Genomic DNA, 24349 nt, shown 5'->3' on the forward strand with positions numbered 1-24349 from the left:
CAGCCAGGAAGAACGTGGAGCAGCTCTGTGTAGACTTGTACTGTACAGGACGGTAAACCTCTACCGGATTTGGGGCATTAGTGGATTTGGGGGTGTCTTTGCTGGGCGCAGCTTCTTTCTCCTTATTTTCAAAGAAAGGCAACGCTGGAGAAAGCAGGGGAGGAATGCAAGTAGCTCTTGTCACCTTTGGGCACGACAGTCTCATGGGCCCTAGTGACATTAAGCTGCTCACCCGAGTTAGCTTGTGCACATCCTAGTGCAACTGGTAGTCGGAGTCAGGAGGAACACGAGAACGTCTCTGCAGCCCTGTGGTTTGTGACTCTCCTTTTTAAGTATGTAGTAACCAGATTGTCTCCCAAGGGCTGCCGATATATCCAGTTCCATAAGAACTGAGCTGTTCCCATAGACGTTCCCTGGATATTCGGCCAGTAGACTTTCCCACGTTGCTGGAGACAGTGGAGGTTTTTGACTGTCTGGCAGGTTGTGCCTCACAAACACTATTTATTAGAGTCTAAGAGCTCTCCTGAGAATTGGAATTAAGACAAAATTAGATGTGACAGCCTGCCTGTCTGCATTTGAAAACAGTGATCCAGTCTTTGAAAAAAAATACAAAACTAAAGGGCCTCTTTCCCCCCCAGATTCAAATAATTCAGAAATCACAAGTGACCTTAACAATACATTTAATCAAAGCAGAAAGATTTCAACTAATCTTTTAGTCTTCATCTAATCCATGGGAGATCTCAGGAATTTCTGTTATCCAAGTTTCATACTGTCTCCCAATATTATTTTATTCTGCTTCTTACCGAGCTGTCAGACATGGTTAGAAGTGGAGATGAAACTGTTTGCTTATAGAAAAGAGCTAGCTGTCAATCAATATGAGAATAATATATATTTTGTTTAAAAACCTGTAATTTTAAATCTTTTTCTGGTGTGTATGATTTTCTGCAACATCTACGTGTTATTCAAACCTGTAGAGCCATTTGGTCCACTGCAGAGACAACACTACCAAGGTCAATGAACATTCAGTGGATTTAGAAATTTTTTTTATGTTCAGGCTATTCTGACTTTTATTAGGCTTTCTTCTTGGCCAGGAGTACTCGCAAGACAATGCGGCAAAAGAATTACTTAACTCCTGCTGCAGATGGGAAAAACGTGCGCATTATGAAATTTCAGGCAAAATTATATCCTTCCTGCATTTCTAATTTTATTAAGCTTGATTTCACACAGACTTGTCAAATGTGCATGTGGAAGATAAAACTCTTCTCAACAGATCATTTCCACTCTTCCATTTTCCCTCCCAGGTTCCCACCAAGTAGAACCCCCCAGAAAGCCCTATCTTATTTTTTGCATACAAACTGACAAAAAAAGCAATATTCTCTACTAAAATTGCTTTTTTGTTTGAACATGAAGTTCCATAACAATTGTGCAGGGGGAGGGGGAGGAGGAAGGGGTGATACATACAGCCCTTTTGGCCTAGCTTACAATTGAACGCAAAAGAGATCTTGGTATTAGTTTTGAAAGGCTTCTGAAGTGACATTTTTTCTCCAGCCTGCCTCTACCATTAGTCTGGGTGTCTGCCAGAAGTGACAATTTTGAACTCACAATCCCATGAAACACCACTTCCTAAATTATTTGCAGGAGGTGTCATTTTGCTGTGGTATGAAGACTCATTTGATGACAAAGGAGGACGAAAGGTTGATTAAAATAGACAGCCACCAGATGAACCACAACCTGAGACATTCTCCTGTGGTCACAGCATACTTCCTGCAAACCTACTGTGCTGAGCTCAAAAAGGTTACACCCCCCCATGCCAAAAAAAAAAAAAACAAAACCCAACCATCTTTAGCTGAAGAAAAACTGAGAATCATGCAGATTACTCTGTCTGGACCCACTTACAGACTCTCTCTGTGCTTTATACCACCTTGAGAACAAGAATAAAAAAAACAGAACGAGCCCACCCACTAACAACATTAGTCATAGCTAGATCTCTAAATGATGCCTGCATACTCGGTTTATGAATAGATGATAAAAGCTGGGATTTTAAGCAATAAACATAAAAAGGAAGTACCACCCCCTTACCACATAGTAGCTTCCAAAGTACTTACATGATTTAAAAATAGACAGAGGAAGAGATATATAAGAAAAAAGGCAATGGAAAGTGCTTCTCTGAGACAACACAGATAAGCTGTGGACAGGCTAGAGAGAGATAGTGCAGGGAATTGAAAAAAATAAGGAAATGTTCTATTAATAGCAGATATACTTGCAACTGCAAGGGTCACATAGGAGGATAAAAAAATATATAAATAAATTGCCCATCCTGGCCTGTACTCAATTGAATTATATCAAAAAAGTGTCTTTTTAACAAGCTGTGCTACCAGATAGCTGTGCTATCCCAACTTGAGTCATTCTTTGCCGTCGTTTAGAAAATATTTTGTTTTTTACCACATGGGGTAGAAGCGACGGAACATCACACTCCCGATAATTCTTAAAAATGTAGCTATCACAGAATAGTTGGTGTTGGGAAGGACCTCTGGAGATCATCTGGTCCAATCCCCCGGCTCAAGCAGGGTCACACAGAGTATGTTGCCCAGGATGGTGTTCAGGTGGCTTTTGAACATCTCTGCCTTGACCTTTCAAAGATAATTGAGAGTGATCCTTGAATATCAACCAACTCCCTTGGATCCCTCTGCTCTCCAGGGCCATATCCCATGGGATTCTTCCAAGCAGATTCCTGAAGAGGCCAAAATCTGCTTGTATACAGCCATGCATACAACTTGCATACAGCCATGCTGTATACAAGTTTGAAAGGGTCGACCTTTTTCTAAGGAACACACAGACATGTGCTCCCTGAACTATGCTTCAGCAAAACCAAAGTTATTTTAAGAGTGAGTAAGTCTTTGCAGGTTATGTTATTCAGTCTAAAATGGTTTCTTCTTCAGTCCTCCTAAAGGAATTAGATTCATAAATAAGAACTTTCAACAGATGGAAGCCATCTCATGCAGTAGTGCTAAAGAAAGAGAGAAAAAGAATAAAAGAGAGAAATCCAGATAGGGTAGAATAAATACCAGACAGTAAATGCAAAAATATTCAAGGGGAGGGATGAAAAGCAGAAGAGACAGAGACAGCGACAGCCCTGGTATTTGCAACATGACCTCTCCTTGCCTGAAGAGATCACATGATTTCTCTTTTATCTCCTCCTTCTTTCTCTTGCAATAAAATAAACGAGAACTGTATTTATCAGGTTTCTGCAATCATTCTGGGAAAGTTACTTGTTGCCTTGGACTACTGCTTAATGTTTAATCTCAATTCACTTAGAGTTAAAAATAGAAGTTGGATCAGCTCGTACTTTAAGGGCATGTGGAAAAAAAGTTGTAGCCCTACCCTGAAAGCAGTTATGGTGCAAACATTAGCAGAACTTGTTGCAGTACTTTGCAGACGGTGTTCTTGTAAGTAAAATCAGGCCAAGTACAAGCTTACTTTATTATGAACCAAACACAGAAAACAGAATTAGCATGAATTCATTTCCACTCTTACTCAGTGTATCTTGATCTTTTGCATCTTAAAATGTAATTATTAATTCAGCTAATTTCCACCTTGGTTTACATTTGGCTATCAGCTTGATTCATACCAAGCATAAATGCTCTAGCAGTGAACAACACGAAATGCACTGAGTCACACCCCTCAGCTGTATGCTGTCTTGCCATATATTGTGATTCGAACAAAATTCTGGCTCCGAGTTCTGCTTTCCTTTCTTACACAACCCTTGTATTTTATCTGCACCATTCTGGGAAACAGCTAGAGTTACTGGGACGCAAAAAAGTCCCTGTACACGCAACTCGGCCCCTACCAGAGTCAGCTGTAAAACACCGCAGCCCAAGGCCCACTGCCTAACCCGCAACCCCGCTGACGCATTTCAGAGCAGCAAAGAGATGAGCAAGTAAAGGAGACCAGTTTACAGACTCACAGTTTCAAGGGAAAGAGAAGCAGGCAAGAGTGCTTTAGCACTCACTCAGCAGGTATTTTGACAACTCCCGTTACATGCTGACAGGTTTGCCAGGTGAGAGGGAGGCTTCGAGCGACAGCCTAGCACGCAGCAGGTCCTCCTTTCTGCTTTTCCTCCTGTCAATCCAGTGAAATACAAAACGCGCTCCCCTACCCAGCAGCAGCCCTAGCAGTCGGTAACAGCTCAGCCTTTATGAAGGCAAAGGAGCATTAGGTCAAACTCTCCCCTGCAGGAATCACAACTGTTCTGCAAAGGTCCCCACGCAGCCCGGGGCACTGTAAAACAACACCTGATTGGGAGCAACACCCAAGCTGGGGAGCTCAGAAGAAACCATTTCTGGTACAAGCATCAGCTCACTTTCCCAGAAAGATTTAATTCCTGTTTGCTATCTCAAATACGCTCTTAGAACTAAATCTAATAAATGTTTTGGGAAAAAAGGCTAAAACCTTAATGAAACCACCAAAATACTGAAGTGAAAGCATTCTCCCATGGAATTAAATATTTATAGACTACTTTAATTACTCAGAGTGAATTTTCTATTTATATCCAGTGAGGTCCTTGACCAAGTCATCAGTTGGCAGAGCAGGCCGAACAACCACTTTTTCCAGCGAGTCGGTGGGAGCGAGGCTCCGTGCCTCCGCAGGCCGCTTGCGCTGCTCTCTGGAGCTGCACGTGCACAGCAGTGGCTTGCAGAGCTTGCAGGCACACACACCACCGGCCAAAACCGTTTGGTGCTGGGCAAAATCCGGCTTCAGATGTCACTGCTGTAGGTCTTAACTGCTAGAAATTTCAACACCCAAATGCTCCAAGATGGTGCAGTCCATGCCACCAAAAAGCATTCAATTAACTTTGCCCATGGCTTTTCTTTGGCTTCTAGTCAAACTGGTGCTATTCCCATTTGCCCACATGAGCTAGAAAATTTTTTCTGGCACTTGCATGTCATTACTAGACTTTTTATAGGTTTACTGATACAACTAACATCATAAAAGAAATCCTGTGAACAGAAGCACTCTCCCCGCCAAGAAGAGAGCAACCAGCGTTCTTCTAACCTTGTTCACGACAACCCAGAGCCAGATCTCTGTCTCCCTCTTGCTCATACAAGAGACTTTATGCAGGGTCTCCTTTTATGTGCCCAGTACCCATGCAGCCACGTCCAGCACCTGATGGGAGAAGAGCCATTCTGCAAATCTGCATCAGGTGCGCATGCTTTACAGCTTCTTCCAGTATAGGCCCCCAAAGATTTGAAGTGCAGCATAACAGGCTCTGGTCTCCTGAGGATCCATCAATAAATCACAGCTCAGACTACCCATGCATCTCCCACAACACTGGAGAGCAGCCCGTAGGTCCATACTGCGATGGGGTAGAGATGCAAAGGTAGGTAATATAAAGGGCAGGGAGTCAAACAACAGATTCTTACCCTCAATGCCCAAGACCGATGGGGTTTGCATGTTCCAGAAGCCAAAAGTTACAAATTTAAGCAAAACTCCAACCAGCATCAGGACCACAGCTTGTCATCTTCATTCTAGATAACGTATAAAAGCTAAACGTGTCACTGAATTGTTAGAAGAAATTTCACCCAGAAAACATGAAAGGACACTAATTTATGACTCCTCGCTTTTCTTATTTTTGCACGTGTGCATATGGGCACACATTTCATAAATATGTATTGCGTCCACCACATGAACATTTGACAATCTACACTACCAAAATAAAGGCACGCTGCCTAAGTGTGCCTTTTCTGCCTTGCAGGAAGAGGGAGTTGTACATATTTGTTCACTTCAAAAAAAGTTAAGAAATGAGTTTAATGAAAAATACAAAAGAAATTACAACTAATTCAAATTTGTAAAACAGTTGCACTATCTCAGACCTGTGTAAAACTAAAGGGTATTTATATAAACAGCTTGTTAGAACAGAACATAAACTACACTTGAACCAGAAATGGCAAAAAAAAAAAAAAAAAACCAACTATAAAAAATTCACACATCAGACGTGACAGTCTGAAAAGAGACAGCAAAGTCATATGTAAACATCAGACTCAAAGTAAAAATGTCTGTTGCTTACTTGCCTGTTACAAAGATTCAACTTTAATGTCTGCATTTATCTTAAGAACATGTTTTATAATCCTGACATCACAGTTTATAGAGACTGCAAAGAAGGAAAGAAAAAAAAAAAAAACCACCAAAACTGAGGTAAGAATCTTTTGGTAGAGATCCAAAAACATCTCGACAAGAAGAAAAATTCTAACCTTATTTGGAAAAATACAAAATTTAAGTCAAACTATATTTATACTGAAACTTTTTATTGTTAGAAGTGAAATATAGGAAAAACAAGCTTTCAGAAATATCTTAACATACAAAATGAGAGACTTACAAATATATATACATATATATAGGCTTATTAAGTCTAAAAGAGTGTTTGGCCAGGCTGAGTATTATTTCACATTTGCTCTGCACTGTGTATTTTATAGCTTTTTTCAATGAGATTCAGTTGTAACCTACTTTTTTTTTTTACACGAAGTCACACATAAGGCAGCATTGTTAATAAGTAAATACAGAAGACGCCAAAGAATGAGATGGCTAAAAAACATATTCCAAAATCCAAAGTCATTGTCACCTGTAGCACTGAAGCATGCAGCCCGTGAAGACAGCAGACAAACAGCTACAAAACTCCATGGCGAGTTAAGAAGGAGGGAGTAGCAAACTTGCTATACAACCACAGCACTACTCAACTTCTTAGGAGACGGAGAACTCCAAATTAGATCTGGGACTTTAAGCAGGTGTTTGTGCACTATAACCAAAGGGAAGGGCAAATCCCCCTTGCTTTGTTCAAATAGTCCCATTTTAAATCAATGGGTGGCTAAAATCCAGAGTACCAATTATAAAACAGAATAATTTCAGTAAGCCACATTTTCACCATTGATTAAGTTCTTGGTATTTTCAGCTTTTTTTAATAAGTTGGATACACTGTATCCAGTTGCTCCAAACTAGTATAGTAGAAACAAACTGTTGTACATCAGATCAAGAATACAGCTGTGCATCACAGCAAGAATACAGCTGCTAAGCCTTACCATGAACAGAAAAGTTAACACATTCAGCACGTAAAAAAGTTGTCCTGAAAGTGCCACCTGAATTTCCTTTTAATATGCTAGCTGTGACGTTCAGTGACTCAACTGAATGCCACAATTTTGCATCTGTGGTATGGTGTCGATTATCCAATGCATTAACAGCTCTCTCTGTTGTTCTCCTTGTTCTGAACCTTGTGTGAAAGGAGGATATACATGTTAGCTGAAAAGGTTATGCTCACTGCAAAGTAAAGCGGCCATTGAAAAGTCTCTTCTCCTAATATGACTAATCTTTACTCTCAATGAAAAAATATGTATTCAAAAACACAGAAAGTCTGCTAAAATGTGTGGCAGCCTCACATAGGACCAGCAAGACTGAAATAAGAATTTTTACTCCAGTGCCAACTTTAAGACTGTCCTAGAGCAAAGGAAATACTAATCTGCCTTCACATGGCAACAGACATAATTAAAAAAAATATCAAGTAACAAAGAATATAATTTTAGTCTAGTCCTGGGGAAGGGGGGGGGGAGTGTTTATTACGAGAAACCCATGGTACTTAAGGAGGAAAGAGAGGTTAAGACCAGATTAAACATGGAACACGAGAACAGCTGTACTGTGTCAGTCCAAAAGTCCAGTATCCTGCGTCTGACACTTGTTAGGAACAGGTATTTTGGAAAGAGTGTAAGAAAAGAATAAGCATACACTGCTCAGAGATCCTTTTCCCGGTAAACACTCCCAACTTCAGGTATCTGTGGTTTGTGGACTTCATGAGCAGGACGTTGTATTTGAAACCCTTGAGAGAAACTGCCTTTTCATTCCTAGTCTGCCAAAATGGAAGAAGTTCGTGCTCTCTCTGCCTGTGGCTAAACCTTAGATTCCTGATTAAAAAAAAAAAAAAAAAGCCTAAGGCATGAAAATAACAATACAAGTAGTGCTTTTAAGTTAGTTTTGACCATTTTGTCCAAGACGAAATTAGTGTAAATTACAAGAACAACCAAAAATCACTCTTTGAAGAGGGAGTGATTTACATTTATTTTTCAGTTTCATTTCCTTGATGTCTATAGTTTTTTAGTTTTTCAGTCTTTCAGGAAAAACGGTGCAGGCTACATTTACATTTAAGTACAGCCTCTCCTTTTCCTTTTAGTCCTTCTTTATGCATCAAATAGAAGGAAAAAAAAGGGACAAACTCAAGTTCTCCCCTTTTCATAGGCCATATTTAAAGCAGAAAGACAATACTGGTCCAGGAAGTTACCTGTACTGAGACAATGGCAATGAACTTCATTACCCTCTTCAACACGTCCCCCGGACTTTGGGGGATAAGAAAAGGGAGCACGAGCACTTTTGAACTAAAGGCAGGAAACTACACATGAAGCCTAAGAGAGTCTTCTTCCCTTTTCAAATATACTCCATACAGTGTGTGTTTGATGAATATTAATTGAGAATAGCAGAAGCATTTAATTTGTAGTAATGAACTCCAAAAGCAGGACAGAATTCCCTTATCTTCATTCAGACAAGATTGCTGTTAAGGTCAATAGAAATATTGACTAATGAACTGCAGCATAATCAAACTACTTACCTTTCTGTGCATGCACATGCTTACGCACACACACCCCCATGCTAAACATGCCTATGCTTTTTTGAGAAATAAAGGGTTCATCCAAAACTTGCTGGTGTTGTCAATGATAAGAATACTACTTACTGGCAGAAATTCTACAAATGTGACAAATCAAACCACACATTTGGATGGCAAAGGTGAAAGCAACAGGATCCAAAGCACTGCTACTAGCAGGAATCCAGTCTTCTCAGTAGCACACTGCTCTGGAAGTCCATTAACAGACAGTCACCAGATTTTCAGTAGAGCATTTTAAAACTAGAATGTACAGCATGGTCACCAAGAGCTGGCACTGGTCCCTCTGTTCTAGACAAGCCAACCCTGCAACAGAGACAGGGCGGACTAAATCTTCACATGCAGAGAAAAGTGCTCATATTCAGCATTCACCCACACTTACTATATATATCCACCAGGTAAGTTTGCCTACTTCTTTTTATTTGCCGCTCTTCTACAGATAAGAATATAAATAAATGATATGATACAAAAGGTCACATAAACCATTAAACATAAGTTAAAGCATTTTCACTTAAGTGGCACAGTTATAGTACATCAGCATTTCACAGTGTCAAACGAAATCAGCCTAGGATTGGTCTCACTAGGAAATGCTCTTTGGCCTCTGTCTCACACTTGAGTTAGATCATCATTCATTTATTAAGAGGTACGTTCTATACAGACAGTCCTGCTGTTTCTGCCTACCTTCAGGAGTTGCACTCCTCAACGCACAGTAGGAATGCTGTAATGTTTGTAATTTGGAGGGGCAGAGGAAAATCCTTGCTCCCACCACGCTGTTCAGATGACAGCCCAATTCATAAAAATCTGCTCACGGTGCAGAACTCCATCATCTCTGTATCCTGTAGCCATCAGCAAAAACACTGGCTTCTACATGTCTCTCTAGCAATTAAAATAATAATAAAACAGTATTGCAAATGTGAAAGGCTTACTTACTACAGACACTGAGCTTTGCAATGGGAGAAGCTCAGAAAGAATGGATAGAAAAAAACCTAGAACAATTAAAGCATCTTATTAACTGACAAGCAATAAACTGCTACTGTAGGCAGTGAAGCACTTGAATCTTACCGTTACTTTAAATGTTCTTAAACCAGGTAACATCCTGCAGCCAACCTTCCTCTCCTGTTCATTATTTTGAAGAATTTCTTCCCCTCCACTTTGTCAGTGTCATTACTACAACTGCCAAGCTGCAACAGTTCTGATTTGAACCGACTGCATATACACATACCTAACATCAAAAATAACTAATAGTGGACCCACTCTAATAAGAATGCTTTGGGGAAGTATCCATGAACATATTTATCACTGCAATATAGCACCTGTTAGTTCAAGTAAACATTCAATTTTTACCCTCTTAAAATAATGTTGAAATAAAACAAACAAACAAAAAAGCATTAATCTTAGGTATATATACTAAAACCAAACACAAAAATTTTGCTGCAATACCAGTGCTGCAGAGGCAGCAACAGAGTTCTGTTCAGAATAGTGAGCAATACAATAGGGGTGTTTCACTGAATTAAAAAAAGAAAGACTAGAATTGTTGTTCAGTCGTTCTAGGCAAACACCAATTTAGATAATAATCATTTTCTCATGCATGTCCAATTACAACACAGTAGACATTCCTTCCCTCCTGAAATTCTGACTAAAGTTTTTGTTAATATATTGTGCCTAGCTCAATAACAAATGAAATGATTCATGATAAGCGCAGTCATTCACTGAAATGAAAGGTAGAATACTACGTTAGATGCCTATTTGGGTAGAAAGCATCTCCTACGGACACAGTAATTGTTGGTACTGTTATCAGACCCCGAAGTAGAATGAGCATGTCTAATAGGCCTTCTTATTTTTAGCTAGTGGATACAGGCACAATAGCAACTCTAAAAATCAGAAAGCAACCAACCTCTCCTGTTAACTTTTCCCAAATGATTTTATTATCTCCAGTCATTTTTCCAGTTCTACATTCTCCAGGTATAAATAAGAGTGATAGGGCCATAATAAACTACGGTTCAAAAAATACAGTACCTTTTGATGCTCCCTCATGACTCTTCCTTGAGATCTGGATTACTCTAGGCAGGAACAAAAGGCACATAAACATACTCTCTGGCCTACAAACAATACATCAGATCTTTATGTAGCCTTAATAATAGCATCCACGTTCTTAAGACTCTTTTCTCTCTGTTCATTTAACTTCTTCTGAGTCCTCTTTTTTTGCAAGGAGGTATTAACAGAAATTTGTGACTTTGAAAAAGCTCTTCAAAGCACCTACATTTCTCCATCCTCCCAGAAGAGCTGCAGAGCAGATCTGGCTCACTGTTGACACTACATCAGGATGACAGGTAGTTTCAAGCCATTCAAGGTCTTATATGAAATAGCATTTTTATCCCAGACAGAAAAGATAGAAGAAATTGTCCCAAGAAAAACCTGAGTTCTCAGAAGAGCCCTTCATTTCAGAGCCCAAATCCAAGCAATCTGAAGGTGGGGTGGGACAAGGACATTCTTTCTCACTAGCATGATCAGCTTATTTTTGGAGCTGATAACAAGAAGAGCACATTTGGAGTTGATAATGCGAACAACTCCCTCCTGTGGGGGAGAAACAGGGAAGGCACTGCTTGTCAGCAAACTGTCCAGAGGGGAAAAGAGTCTCTAGATTGCAGGAGAAAAAAAAAGAAAAAACAGCAAAATACCAGGTGGAAGTGCTTTATGGTAGCCAGACCTGCGGATGGAGGCTGTCCTGCTTTCAAAAGCTCTGCCCCTCAGCCTTGCAGAAGCTTGGACTTGCAACAAAACAACTGTAAAGGGCTCGAAACAAAAGAAAAGCTCATAAAGCCCACATATATGAGAAATCACAAGTTATTTGGGGAGAGAGGGAAGAATGGCAGCTCTCCTTCTATATTAGAAAACGCAAGAATGTCGATTTCCCACAAATGCCTGGCAGTAGAAATCTTGAAGAGGATACAGGTGAGCTCTCTTGCTGTTTTTCTACTCTGACTTTTCACATGAGGGCAGATCCCTTTTATGAAGATGAGTAGCCTCTTCCTTGTCAAGCAGCAGCAGCAGCAGCAGCAGCAGCAGCAGCAATGCTTTGGGACTTCCTCGCTTAGTAACAGCAGCGGCAGCTTCCTAAGGCAAGGACTGCAGGCCCCAGGGGGAGGTGACCGTCTTTAGAGACAACAGATGATAATGGGTCTAATCAGCCTTCAAAGCATCTGAAGCACGCTGATGCTCCTCCAGAGCTTTTACATCCTGAGCAATTTTATCTGCTAGTGGCACTGAGTCTTCCCCCCTACATGCCTTTGGATCAAATTTTGATCAAAAGGTTTCCTATTTAATAGACATTTTCCAAAGGCATGAAGAAAAATAATCACTACAAGCAGCTGGGCATTGCACAATCTCGAAATAGTTTTGAGACCGGGCTTGCATAAGCCGTGCTTGCTGGTGGCACAGAAGAGCCAAGTAACAACGGTACTACCAGCCTCTCGGCTGCACAACAGTGAAGCAAAACAGTCGCAATCATTAGAAAAATCTGGTGGAAAAACCAGCATGACTTGGAGTGAAAACAACCAAAGGAAGAGGACCAAGGTATGTTACACATGCAGTGTATACACAGAGGTTGGGTGCATTTTATATCCTGGATATCAAGCTTTCAGTTCCCTCATATTACCTGTGTACAATCCGATTAATATTTCACCAGTGAAACACCAGTATATTTATTACTGACGGTAACACCCTCAATGTTTAAAGGAATACATACTCACAAATCAAATATAATATTTAGACACCTCATACTGAAATTTTATAGTTCATTAGCCAATGTACACTTTGTTCTGAAGCAGAATAGCAAACCAAAACACTTTCAACACATTTAGAAAGCAATCACGCTCAATAAATCCAATAGCCTACTGCCACCAAAAGGAGAAGAGTGGAATTACTCCAGGTGTAAAGGATTTTTTTTTTTTAAACCAGTGGAACAAATTCAGCAAATTAAACTTGCATAAGACGACGACAAATTTAGTGTTTTAACCAGGATGAAAAACAAAAACACTGGGGGTGAGAACTTGCAGGAGCTGATCTCCCCCAATTTCTAAATGTTTGGAAACCTTATGAAATAGGAGGCTAGGAAGCACAGGGTAAAAAGAATTGGCAGAACACTGAAATGGTACAGTTCTCCAAGGCACATCCTCCTAGAGCTTTATTCCAGCTCCAAGGAAACAACAAGCTCTAAGAAAAAAAAAAAGATAAAAAAAATCAAAAGAGGTAGATGTAGGATAGTAGGTAAATGGTAGTAGGATACCATTATTCCCCTACAAAATAAATCTGGCATTTCAGAAAGAGATCAGATTATTTATGCACATTCTGCAGAAAAACACACATGGAAATGAAGAGGAAAGATTGCTTCAGTGCTGAAAAACTGCCTAGTTTTATGACTGGAGAAGATAACTATTGTAAACCAGTGGATTGATAAAAATATTGAAAAAAAAGTGGTCACAGTTACAACAGACTATTAACGAGCATCTATTCCCTCCTTCTTGGCAAGGTATCATCAGAACCTTTCAACAGATACAAGAATCATCACCATTTAAGCATGACATAATGAAATAAAGGCCTTTACATAAAGCAGCATTGCTGCATACCACATAGGGAGAGGGAATCAAGGAGCATCCACACAACTATCCCACCTTTACATCACGAGCAAAAGACCAATACATGAAAGAGCAGCAAAGCTCAGCATAGAAATGCTTCCCCTGATCCTTTCTCCAGGTGGGGTAATTTTACAAATGAGGTAATTTTGTCAAAAAAAGGTCTCTTCTCTGCCCTCCTCAGAAGCTTTTTTGTAAGCTTCATGATGAAATATGCTCAGAGACTGATAAACTGCAACACTACAATAAGCACCATACACACACACACATAGATGCACACAAATATAAAGGATTACTGATTTAAGCGTTCAGTTTCCCCTTCCATAAGTGAAATGTGACAAGGTCCTTTAACCCTACCTAGGTGATTCTGAAGGAAACAGCAAAATTACGGTGCATCATTATCTTTCTGTAGCAAAATGGCAGGGCATGAACTGTGCCCGGCTCTCAAACAGCTTTTTCTGTTACATGCTTCTTCCACAAATGAGGTATGAATAGGAAAGGAAACAGCCATAAGAAGTAAATTATCAAGGCAGCGTTTATAGATATAAAACCAAAACCACTCTATAAACAAATCAGGGAAAAACAAACATTTAAATGCTTATTGCTGCCGTAAATGTGATACAGTTTTGTAGCTCTTATTTATCTCCAGTAAAATTACTATTTTGTTGAGTTATCATGCTTTCCATAGGTATAATACAGGAGGGTACAGGAAAGCCCTTCACCTGATTACATTAATTTCTAATATATGCAAATGGCTGATTTATGCTCGGACCGATTGATGTTAAGGGGATTACTATTCAGAAGGCATGAAGTACCAGAGAAATTAGATGGTCACAAGGGTAATGAATCTCCCTACTTCTAAGCATCAAGTGACTACATATGTGTGTCAAGAGGGAAATTCCACAAAAGCCAGGAATGAGGCTCATCCCATCCAACTCAGGTGTTTACATTCCTTACAGAGTCAACAGAGGACAATATAAAACATCTAAACTAGCCACCTACCTTTCCTTTAGACTATGCAAGGAAGCTGGGCTCCTAAATGAGGTATCTGAAAATAAATGGTATGACTGCCTCCCCAGAGAACATATTTGGTGCAATTAGGTATCATCATCAATGGAGACATAAAAGTCACCTCTCTTCTTCCAAACTTCAGATGCAGATCACTGCCACAAAAAGGCAATGGCCTGCATGAACAAGTACTCTGGCTTTCTATCGTTATTCTGCTGTTCATTTCCCTATATCAACACCCAGAGGAGGAAGCTAAAGATAAAACACACAGAGAAAACACAAGCATCGCTGTTAACATTCCAACGCGTGGGAGATTCTTTACCATAAATTAAATCCATCAGGCGCTAGGGAAACACCACCATCCAAGACAAGAATGACCAAAGACTAAGATGACATAAACACAAAGAATCACTTTTGAAGTTTGTTATTATCAGCAGACCCAAAATAATACAAAAAACCCCCTCACATTTTAATTCACGCAAATACTAAAAGCATGCCAGGCAGCTCTCTGAAGTACACAAGTATCTGTTCTGTGGTTCTCAGCTGCTTGAAGACTTGGTAAGTAACTCGTAGGGCTAAGAAGACTGTGCCCTCATTCCCTCCCTCCCACCATGTTCAGATAAAGGGAAATGGCTCACATGAGTGTGATGGCTTCAGATGAGTCCGTTCATGTGATGGACTGAAATTTGTAAGCCAGCTACGAGAACTGACAAGGAGGTATCACAAACAATAGCTAGGACATGGACGTTTCCACCAGGGAGATGGAGGAAGAGGAAAATAAGTTTAAGCCTCCCTTCCTCCAAACTGGTAGACATGAAAGAAAGGGCCCTCAAAATGACCAGAAAGTCAAGGGGTTTTCTTTAGGATGCTCTAGAATGGAGTTCCTGAAAGAATCCACCATACTTAGAAGTTACTTCCTCTAAGTGACCCACTAGAAAGTAGCAGCCCAAAGTGTTCTTATCCACACATACTCAGCATGAAGTTGTGTCTGGACAAAGTAGTTTGTCTACTGCCTAGCTCAAAACTTCAACCTCTAAAGCAGGTTGAACAGCATAAAACGTGTTAATTTCCCAGGAATTCCATCCATAAGGAGATGAGTCGAATATTAGGCATGAAGACCATGAGACACATCTGATAACTGTGAGATGCTACTTTATGTTGGAAGGCACGACTTGGAAAAGCACGCTTGTTACCCATTTGGGTTATTAAAGCAGCACATAAAGAATGCAGCATATCACCATCCTCCTAACTTACGAGCCTGTTGTTACAACAGTGGGTAAATATCCAGTAATTTTAATCATCTGTGTTTTCTGGAGCCTGAGTTAACATTATGTCCAAAACAGTTTGGACAAGGACATCTCAACAGTACTTGAACTTCTTCAAATGTCTTTGAGATGGAAAGAAAAAAAAACCCACAGACAACACCAGAAAGTCTTAAGTGTTGCAAGTATCTGTCTTTGTGGCTCAGCTGATAATATTCTTTCCACAGTTTTCAAGGTAGCCTCTGAATTCAATCATTAAAGAACCAGTAAAATCTTCATAAAGGCTGAAAATAAGTGCTAGCATCCTCACCAAATTCCAAATCTATCAACTACACTTTGCCAACCTAAGTCTTCCTTGTTATTTCTTCTGGATGTGACACTGTCTTTTCTTCTGGTCTCAAATACATCACTTTGGCTGAGCAGCTGTCTCATTTCAGTGATGGCTGCCATCTACAGAGCCACATGTGTGAACATAGAGAAAATAAAGCCTGCATTGCATTTGGGGATTATTTATATGAAGTTATCATTTATCTGAAGTTACTATACTGCATTGAAATAAGTGAGAAAATACTATTTGTGTTTGCTAGTTATCTGGCACATCTCTCAGAGTTAAGGCACCTCAGAAAAAAGCAGTAACAAAAACAGGTGAGCCAAACATAAAAAAAAGGAATATAACCATCAGGTCAGAAAAAACAACTACCAGAGCAGGAGAGAAAGAGTAGCCCAGTAATACTGGGCTTATACAGATTTAGAGATGAAAATAATTTAAAAAACAAAAGTGAAAAGTGAATCAAGAATTGAACAGGAATCAACAGCAAAATGCTGAAATATCCCAAACAGCAAGAAATTAACTAGATGCAACCAAAACACATAATGGGAAAAAAAAGAATACAGGAAGTATTAGCTTCTTTTTATATATAAATATGATACAGCAGAAAGTAATTTTCCCAGTGATTCTGAGACTCAAATAGCACATGAAACATCCTGGCTTTTAACCATGGCTTCAGACAATGATACTCACTGGGCTTTGGCAATTCAGGTCACCATGACCCGTAAGAGGGAGCGGGGAACAAGTGGTGTGGCTAATTCTGAGAAACTGTAGTTCACAGCCCGGCGTATCAACTGCCTTTGATTTCAGCTTACTTCAGCAGGCCAGCAAAATAGCTTGCTCCTGAGGAAGGAACACATCTCACTTCCCTCCCACTCCCCTTTACTCATCAGATCTTTACATCAGACAACTTAAACTCAGGAACTTCACAGTAATTCTCTCCCCCCCAAGTCTGAATTCAATAACCTGGCAGAAAACTGTCAGCTCACAGAGTAGTGCAGGCAACGCTGTAGTTGTAAAAAGGTAAGAGGTGGCCACGGATAGCCAGGAGCAGCCTAAGGGCAAAAGGGGCAAGAAATCCCCCATTTGTCAACAGTATATTTTAAATCGGCTTACTGCCTCTTGCACAACACTTCTCAGATGCGACTGCTGTGGCTACCAAGGCAGTTGACTTAAAGCATGAATGACAAGAAACTTCAATTTAAAGCAGTACAACATTTCATGTATACAGTTTCTTACTTCACTGAAAAATAAGAAGGCTGCTGCTAGAAATAGCATAATTATGGAAGCCAGCATAATTATGGAATACTAAATTGCATTCTCTTCTGAATTTGGTGATACTGCACTTCATAAATCAGTCACTACTGCTGTGAGGTCAGGATTTCAAGCAGCAGATAGTGTTATTAATCTGCTAGGTTTATATACATGTTTTCACTAATACACAGGCTCCATACAGAAGTAGCCGTGGAGACAAGTAAATAATATGTTCTTTCAAAAAAAAAAAAAATGCACACTAACTTTTGACCTTGTAACTGAAATAAAAACACAGCTAAATGCAAGCAAAGTCATTTACTTTTAATCTTTCTGACATTTTTTCACTATAAAGACTAACATAATGTAATCCCAAATATCCCACAGAAGACAGTAATCTAGAGTTTTTAAACACAGATTAATCATCTTCAGCAATACAAACAGCATGCTGTAAAAACAGCATGTAGTGATAGGGAAAGCATACAAAGCAAACGTGTTGCAGCTTTACTTATGTGTAAAAAAGGGCATTGTAAAGAAAAGTTCACTACTGAGTACATGGGGGGGGGGGTGACATGAAAAATTATCCAGTCAGAACTACGTCACCGAATTTAATGAAGTTCCTTCTCACACGAGCATCCCCAAAAGCTCCTGACCAAGTTTACAAACCCTGCAAAAAGCCGTGGATTCAACCACGCGGCGGCAGCAGCGACCTAAGCGTTTCACAATGGGGGAGGCTCGGTGCCGAGCGCCCTGCGCGAAGAAGGGGACAAAGCAGGCTGCGAGCAGCCACCGCGAACTTCGCTCCGAGCATCTCAGCAGCGGGCACAGGAGTCTGCTCCCCTGCTCGTCCCGGAGGGGGGCGCCGGGCAGCGGACCCCCCCCGCGCCGCCGCCTCCCGCCGAAACGGCCGTTGCGGAGGGCGGGAGGGGAAGGGGGAGGCCCGGCCCGCCCCCGCCGCTACCTGCAGGAGGCCGCCCATCTTGGCGCGCAGGGCCCGGAACTCCTCCGGCGCCGCCTCGGGGTAGAGCTGCCCGCGCAGCAGCTCCTCCGTGATGCCCGCCTTGCCGTAGTAGGCGGCCTGGGCGATGCCGCCGAGCAGGGCGCTCAGCGGCCTGCAGCCCTCGGGCGGCGGCGGCTGCTGCTCCGCCGCCGCCATCTTGCAGGGGGAGGGACGGCCCCCCCCCCCGGGCCGGGACTACAAGTACGGCGGCCGCGCGGGTCAAACCGCGGAGGAAGGCGAGGCAGATGCGCAGTAGCGGTACGACCCGCTCTGTTCTTTAGCCAGCTAACAAATATCAGGTATCGAACGAATGCGTAACTGGAAAAAACAAGCACACACGGTGGCTCAAACATCTAGAAGAATTTTATTTAACACAAATATCTAGGCATATACCACTAGGTAATTACACATTTAACTTATTATCAACACAAGTCATGACAGGTGTACCAACACACACCAACACGGATCCTTCACTGACCAGCATTCTTCCATTCCCTGCCCCTCTCCTACAATGTTTCAAAGGTACCTGTGATTTAAAAAAAGAGAAAACAGAAAACCCAACCAAACAGGAATGACCTGACTGGATACAATAAATCTCTGCATTCTAAACTGTGTTCTTGAAGAAATAGTATTCAGCTCTATGAAATACTCAGGTATTTTAAGGAAACTTCATAGGATTTACACTGCATCCCTTTGATGTAAGATGCAGGGTAGCACACAAAACATTGAGATAGCTAAGAAGCAGGTACTAATAAAAATCAAACACTTTTTCTGTGCACCATTCTGTACAAGTTTAAATATAAAAATTATTAAAATGTTTTGTATATACAAGCATATACAGTCACAAAAGAGACTGTGTGCTCTCAAAAGAGATGTCTACAGTAAATTTTCTTCTGCTAATATAGTGATATCATATACCACCCGATTTCAATTATTTAAGCCCTTCATAGTTGCACTCTTTTCTATGACACGCAAGAGTTATCACATGTAGCTCTAAATTATAAAACAAGTTATTATGATCAACATGATCTGTTCTGCCTAGTTCTTTATTCTGTACCTTTCTGTGAGTAGAGAACAGGCAAAGAACGCATGTGAGTTGTCACTGTCAGAGTGGGATCACAGTACACCTCTTGAAGCCAGAGGTACAGGAAAAATTAACAGTATGTGCATCTGTAAGTTTCTTCCAACCTTTCCATTAATTTGGACAATATTTAAAATGCCCTTTTTCTCCAGTGGCATTAAATAGGATCTTTAGAAGCTTTAAAGAAACTGGAGATACAGTTGTTTTTTCAATCACTAGAAATTATTAGTCTAATATGAGGAACATACCTCCATATCTAATTTGGGTACAGACTCATCATGGCATAGCTAACCATTCTGAGACTCAAACTCTTCTTTGATGAGTACCATTAACTTCTGCTCTTATTTAAAAAGAAGAAAAGGGGGAGCATAACTTTTATGTGAATTATCTGTATCACCACAGAGTATGAAGTAAAACTTGCTATCATTCCAGTTCAAATTTCTGAAGATACTATTTCTTGATAATGTTGTCTTCTGCAGCAAGCTGAAGTAGGTCATAGGTCTTAACAAGCAATGCCACTTGACTGACTTAGGTTGAGGCACATAGACAAAGTTGTTCTTAAAAATGCTTTTTCTACTCCAATCTCAGTCTATCCAGTGCCTTGCCAAAAAAGCTGGTGAAAAGTGCTTATTTCTAACTTCTGAAAACAGTAAGAATTATTCAAAATGCACATGGTAGCAACCAGTAACCTGTCTTTAAGGATATTATTTATTTGCTTTTGTAAACAATCTTATTTTTAAACAAATTAAAAATACATTGAAAAGTCTCTCTCTATATATACACAGTACATATTCAAACTTCATTTCATTGTGATGCCATGGTTTAAGCAGAAAAACAGAGTTCTTTATCCAAAACCCAGTCATTACAACCATCTTCTGCAGTACAGCAAACCATGCTGCCAAGACACGGTCCTTTCAGTAATACTTCATTTGTTATTTATCACCTGAACCGTTTTTCGGCCATAGTGGTAATAGCTATATGCAGATGATATCGTTGTGAAAGCTGTGATGCACCTTTGGGGAAAATAATTCTTGTAAGTCATTTGAGTCTAAGTATGACAATGCAAAGTTACATTTTTAAGTGTCTTCCCTATTGTTCACCACACACTCTGACACTGTGCACTACAGAAATGGAGTTTACAGTTTATATAACTGAAATTCAGTGCCAAGTGGAGGATTAGATAAATGAATTGTCATTCAGTGATCTGTAGCATGCTTCCATTTAATTACATACAAGGCTGAATTTTTATCAAATTAACGCTCGTTTGAGAGAAGGGAGGACAAAGATCTGTTTCAGCGTCTGTAGCCCACACAATTTATATCAGCCTGAGAACTGACTGACATAAGAAACAACTCCTTGGCAGTAGGGTAGGGGAGCGTTCAAATAATACAAGACTTGAATTTGTTGTTATTTTAACACGCTCCAAAGCTAAGGCAAAAGTTTTGGCTTTGGTCTGTTTTGTTCCCTTCCCAGACACTAGGTTAGAACCATATAAATTTCTAAATTAGCAGTGCTCCTCTGTGTCAAAGGCTATACCATTCAGGTGTGAGTCACTACTAAGTCCTGCCCCTCCGTTACCGCTGCCATCATTGAATACATGGTCAGACTGATCCACTTCATTTTTTTGGAGGGTATTTACAGAGTACCCTAGTAAGTTACACCTAGCATTTCTCCATTACTCACTATATGTTAACTCTCTCATAGAGTCCCAGCGCAGAAGCAAGGTAAGTGTCTTTCACAGATGCGATTCCAGATTTGGCTTTCCAAAAGGATGAAAAACACATTGACTGTTAAGATAAAGGTTCCTAGCTCCTTAAAAGCTTTGCTTTTTAAGAAGTCAAACAACACTGGATCTTCCACTATGTTAAACTAAGTTACTAAATAATTTTGCCATCTGCTGCTCAGCCTCCTTATTCTGTACCCTTATAGAACTGCTGATGCAGCTTGTTAAAACTTGCCTTCAGCTACAACTAATTGTTAAGATCTTCAATGACAGCAGTAAAAGGAAAGGCCATTATTTAAAGCAGCACACTTCCGTATGACTGTTTTTATATGATCCCCTCCCTCACTTCCTACAGTCTAGCAGAAACCACTGATTTCTTCAGGTGCTTTCCAAAGAGGCTTCAGAAATCTAGTTTTCAAGACAGCAGATAGAGCATAAAGCAAAAATAAGAAAATACTTCCTGTCCATTTTTACTAATATCAAGATTGCTTTCTCAAGGACATTTATAGCATGAATAAATAAACTATATAGGCTTTCTTCCCACTCTCTTCTTTTATGCTAATATGGGTGTACACTTTGATACCGCTATGTCTATTCTTAAGGCTTGTTTCTTAGCTGTTGTTCCTGGATTCTGACTAGTTCTATTTGTCTACTTTTCCTTGTACAGTAAATTAAGTACCAAAAAAATATCTAACTCCTATGTCAGTCAAGAATAAAGCTGGAAGAATAAAGCTGTATGGGCCTATGACATCATTTGGTCATAGCTTTTTATTCCATACCATCAGAATTAATCACAATTACCAGTTTCTTTAGGAGTACGTTAAATTATCTGAAAAGATGAAGGAGAAGTTACCATAATGTCTGCAGATATATGCTGTCCACATAATTGAAAACAGGAGCTGCTAAAGACGCTGCCACCAAAATTAGCTGAACTGCAGTGTTCATCTGATAAAAACAAAAAAAGAAATATGACCAAAATGAAGTGTATCATGCAATGAATACCAATATATACTTTTCTTACTTAAGTATCAATCTGTACACAGGGGAAAAAAAAACAATAAAAAAGCATTTCTTATGAAACATCCTGCATACTTAAAATTAGCCCATGCTTTGGCAGTGTACATTGTTGAAGCTCTTTCAGGATTTAAGTTGCCTCCAAAGTAGCTGGCAATACTTTGAAACTGCACTGAGCAAAATCAGAACACTTCATAGTAGTAAACAAACCCCTATCCAAACTGCACACCACCCCAAGCACACTGAGAAATCATCTTTTGTAATGAGTTATTATTCTTACCTTGCTAATGAATGTTGGTTTCAATTGGGCAGTAGCATAACAGGGGTTAAAATACCTACTAAGTGTTCTCTGTTGGGGAAGAAAAAAAGGCAATTCTAGTATATTCAATTTGAGATACATCTTCACATGATACAGAACAAAGTCAATTGCAACATTAAAGAATTATACATGATCTGTTAGACACCATATACAAACAGGAAAAAAGAAAACTCATCGGTAACTCTGTATCATCTTTATGAAGCCCATTTTACAAAATACTATTCTGCTATTAATTTATTTGGCAAGAGAACAAGAACAATGTTTATCTTAGACTATCCACCTAAGTTTTGAGCAACTATCAAACCTCATGAGGAAAATCTCTTGGCTCCAACTTTGTTAAATGCTGCTTCTTATTCATTCTATATACACATAAAAATATGGAAGATTTAATCAAAAGAACTTGATTACATGTCCATGCAATTTTGTTTACTGCTATACACTTACCGGTGGAGAAAGAGTTTTGTATCGCACATAAAAAACAGCAGCAATAAGCGCTACATCCCTCAGAATAATCATGGAAGTAAGTGAAGCTGAAAAAATACAAGCCAACAGTATTTGGTGAAAAATCAGGTCCAATATTAAAAAAAATAATAATAATATAAGCAAAACATGAAGCAAGAAGAAATAATCACTCTCTACTTATTGTGAACGAGTTTTATGCATGAGTGAAGATATTTAAGATGACTTCTGAAAGGGTTTCATCTGAAGTCTTAAAACTATTCAGTCTATGAAAAAAACATTCCTCTGATATAACTGCTAACTACTATTGTTTTTTAAAAAACTACATATGAAGCTTACAGTAATGTTTTTTGTTTAGTTGGTTGGTTTTGGGGGGGAGTCATTTTTTGTTTTTTTAAGTATTTGACAGAAGCAAAAAGCAAAGTGCAATTGACAAAGTAGAGTTCTGACTTACAGACAATTTTCCTTCTGGAAACACAAGAAATATTATTATACCTAAAATTCACTTCTTTACTTTATGCAATGCATGCAAGTAATGACATTTTCTCACCTGGGATAAGATTTGCACAAGTTAGGCTTACATAGAGCACACTGATGAGAATTTTGTCAGCTAGAGGATCGAGAGCACTTCCCAAAGCTGATTTCTGATTAGCCCAGTTCCGTGCAATAAACCCATCCAACTAAAAAAAAACAGAATTCAACATTTATCAGTTAGAAAACTAAGAATAATAATAGTTTCTATATGCTACTGTTACAAAGATATTTGATGAATGAGATCACATAATGCAGTTAGCTTAACTAAGATGAAATATGATACTTGTTAGCTGATATTTCTAGCATGCTTTCACACTGCATTCTAGATTCTGGAAGCCTCTGAACACATTCAGTCTTCAATAGCTTTTTTTTTTTTTTTTAAAAAGCAAGTGGTTTCAGAACGCACACCTAAATTCATGCAAGCCAATTGCTATTTTGGGTGCACCTTGTACACCTGCATATGCTGAGACCACTAGATGAGCAAACACTGTTTGTGTGTGTAAATGCCCGCTTGGGGATGGTCAGGGAACCTAAATATCCCCTTTGCTCTACCATCACACAGCCTGCTTTAGGTGTCTGAGAGTCACTTTGCACTATCACCAAGGATCTATAGAGCATTTCTAGAAAACAGGAAATATAAGCACGGCTCTGCTTTTAAAACTTGGTCATTGCTGTTCTACGTTAAGTGATTCTAAAACTTCACACGCGCCAACAGGACCATCACAACGCTACCCTCGCGCATTTGCAAAGCAATATAAACGTACCAAATCCGTAACGCCAGCCAGAACAAAGACACCGAGCGCAACGTTGAAGTTTTCTTCAATGATCAAATAGCCTAACACCGGCGCCAAACCCATTCTCGCCATCGACAGGATGTTGGGGATCGTCCACGGGTTTTCATACTGCGGGAGCAAGAAGGCACAAAGCTCAGGGCGCGCAGGCACCCCCTCACCCGCCACGGAACGGGACTAGCGGGGACAAACACACGCTTCAGCTTGAGCTAGCCGGGCCCCCCCGCCACCTACCAGCTCGGCGTAGCGCCCCGAC

General features: G+C 39.9%; 2 protein-coding genes across 3 annotated transcripts in view; both read right to left on the reverse strand.

Annotated features, from left to right (window-relative positions):
• COMMD1 (copper metabolism domain containing 1) overlaps positions 1-18347 on the reverse strand; it is an 81079-nt gene extending 62732 nt beyond the window's left edge. The window contains exon 1 of one of the 2 annotated variants that reach the window (XM_026080717.1): positions 18134-18347. In XM_026080717.1, the coding sequence (XP_025936502.1) occupies positions 18134-18328 (195 nt within the window). In that variant the 5' untranslated portion in view covers positions 18329-18347. The remainder of the gene's footprint in view (positions 1-18133) is intronic. The other variant, XM_026080718.1, reaches the window with a different exon arrangement.
• A 170-nt stretch (positions 18348-18517) lies between these two features.
• CRLS1 (cardiolipin synthase 1) lies at positions 18518-24343 on the reverse strand. Its single transcript, XM_026080719.1, has 7 exons — positions 24328-24343; positions 24067-24204; positions 23319-23448; positions 22754-22839; positions 22271-22339; positions 21830-21921; positions 18518-20266 (listed from the first exon to the last, which is right to left on the reverse strand). Exons 2-7 carry the CDS (start codon positions 24166-24168, stop codon positions 20179-20181), a joined length of 567 nt encoding a protein of 188 aa, XP_025936504.1. The 5' UTR covers positions 24169-24204; positions 24328-24343; the 3' UTR covers positions 18518-20178.
• Between the last annotated feature and the right edge of the window lie 6 nt (positions 24344-24349).

The sequence above is a fragment of the Apteryx rowi genome, unplaced genomic scaffold (assembly GCF_003343035.1).
Source record: "Apteryx rowi isolate R43461 unplaced genomic scaffold, aptRow1 scaffold_53, whole genome shotgun sequence".
NCBI lineage: Eukaryota > Metazoa > Chordata > Aves > Apterygiformes > Apterygidae > Apteryx > Apteryx rowi.

Bases quoted from the DNA above. Each gene is read 5' to 3' on its own strand.
- CRLS1 (XM_026080719.1), bottom strand. From the start codon at position 24,168: ATGGCGAGAATGGGTTTGGCGCCGGTGTTAGGCTATTTGATCATTGAA. The intron at 22,340-22,753 runs GTAAGTGTATAG...CTTCCCCAACAG, and splicing joins ACAAAACTCTTTCTCCACCG to AGAACACTTAGTAGGTATTT. The intron at 21,922-22,270 runs GTAAGAATAATA...TGTTTTTATCAG, and splicing joins AACCAACATTCATTAGCAAG to ATGAACACTGCAGTTCAGCT.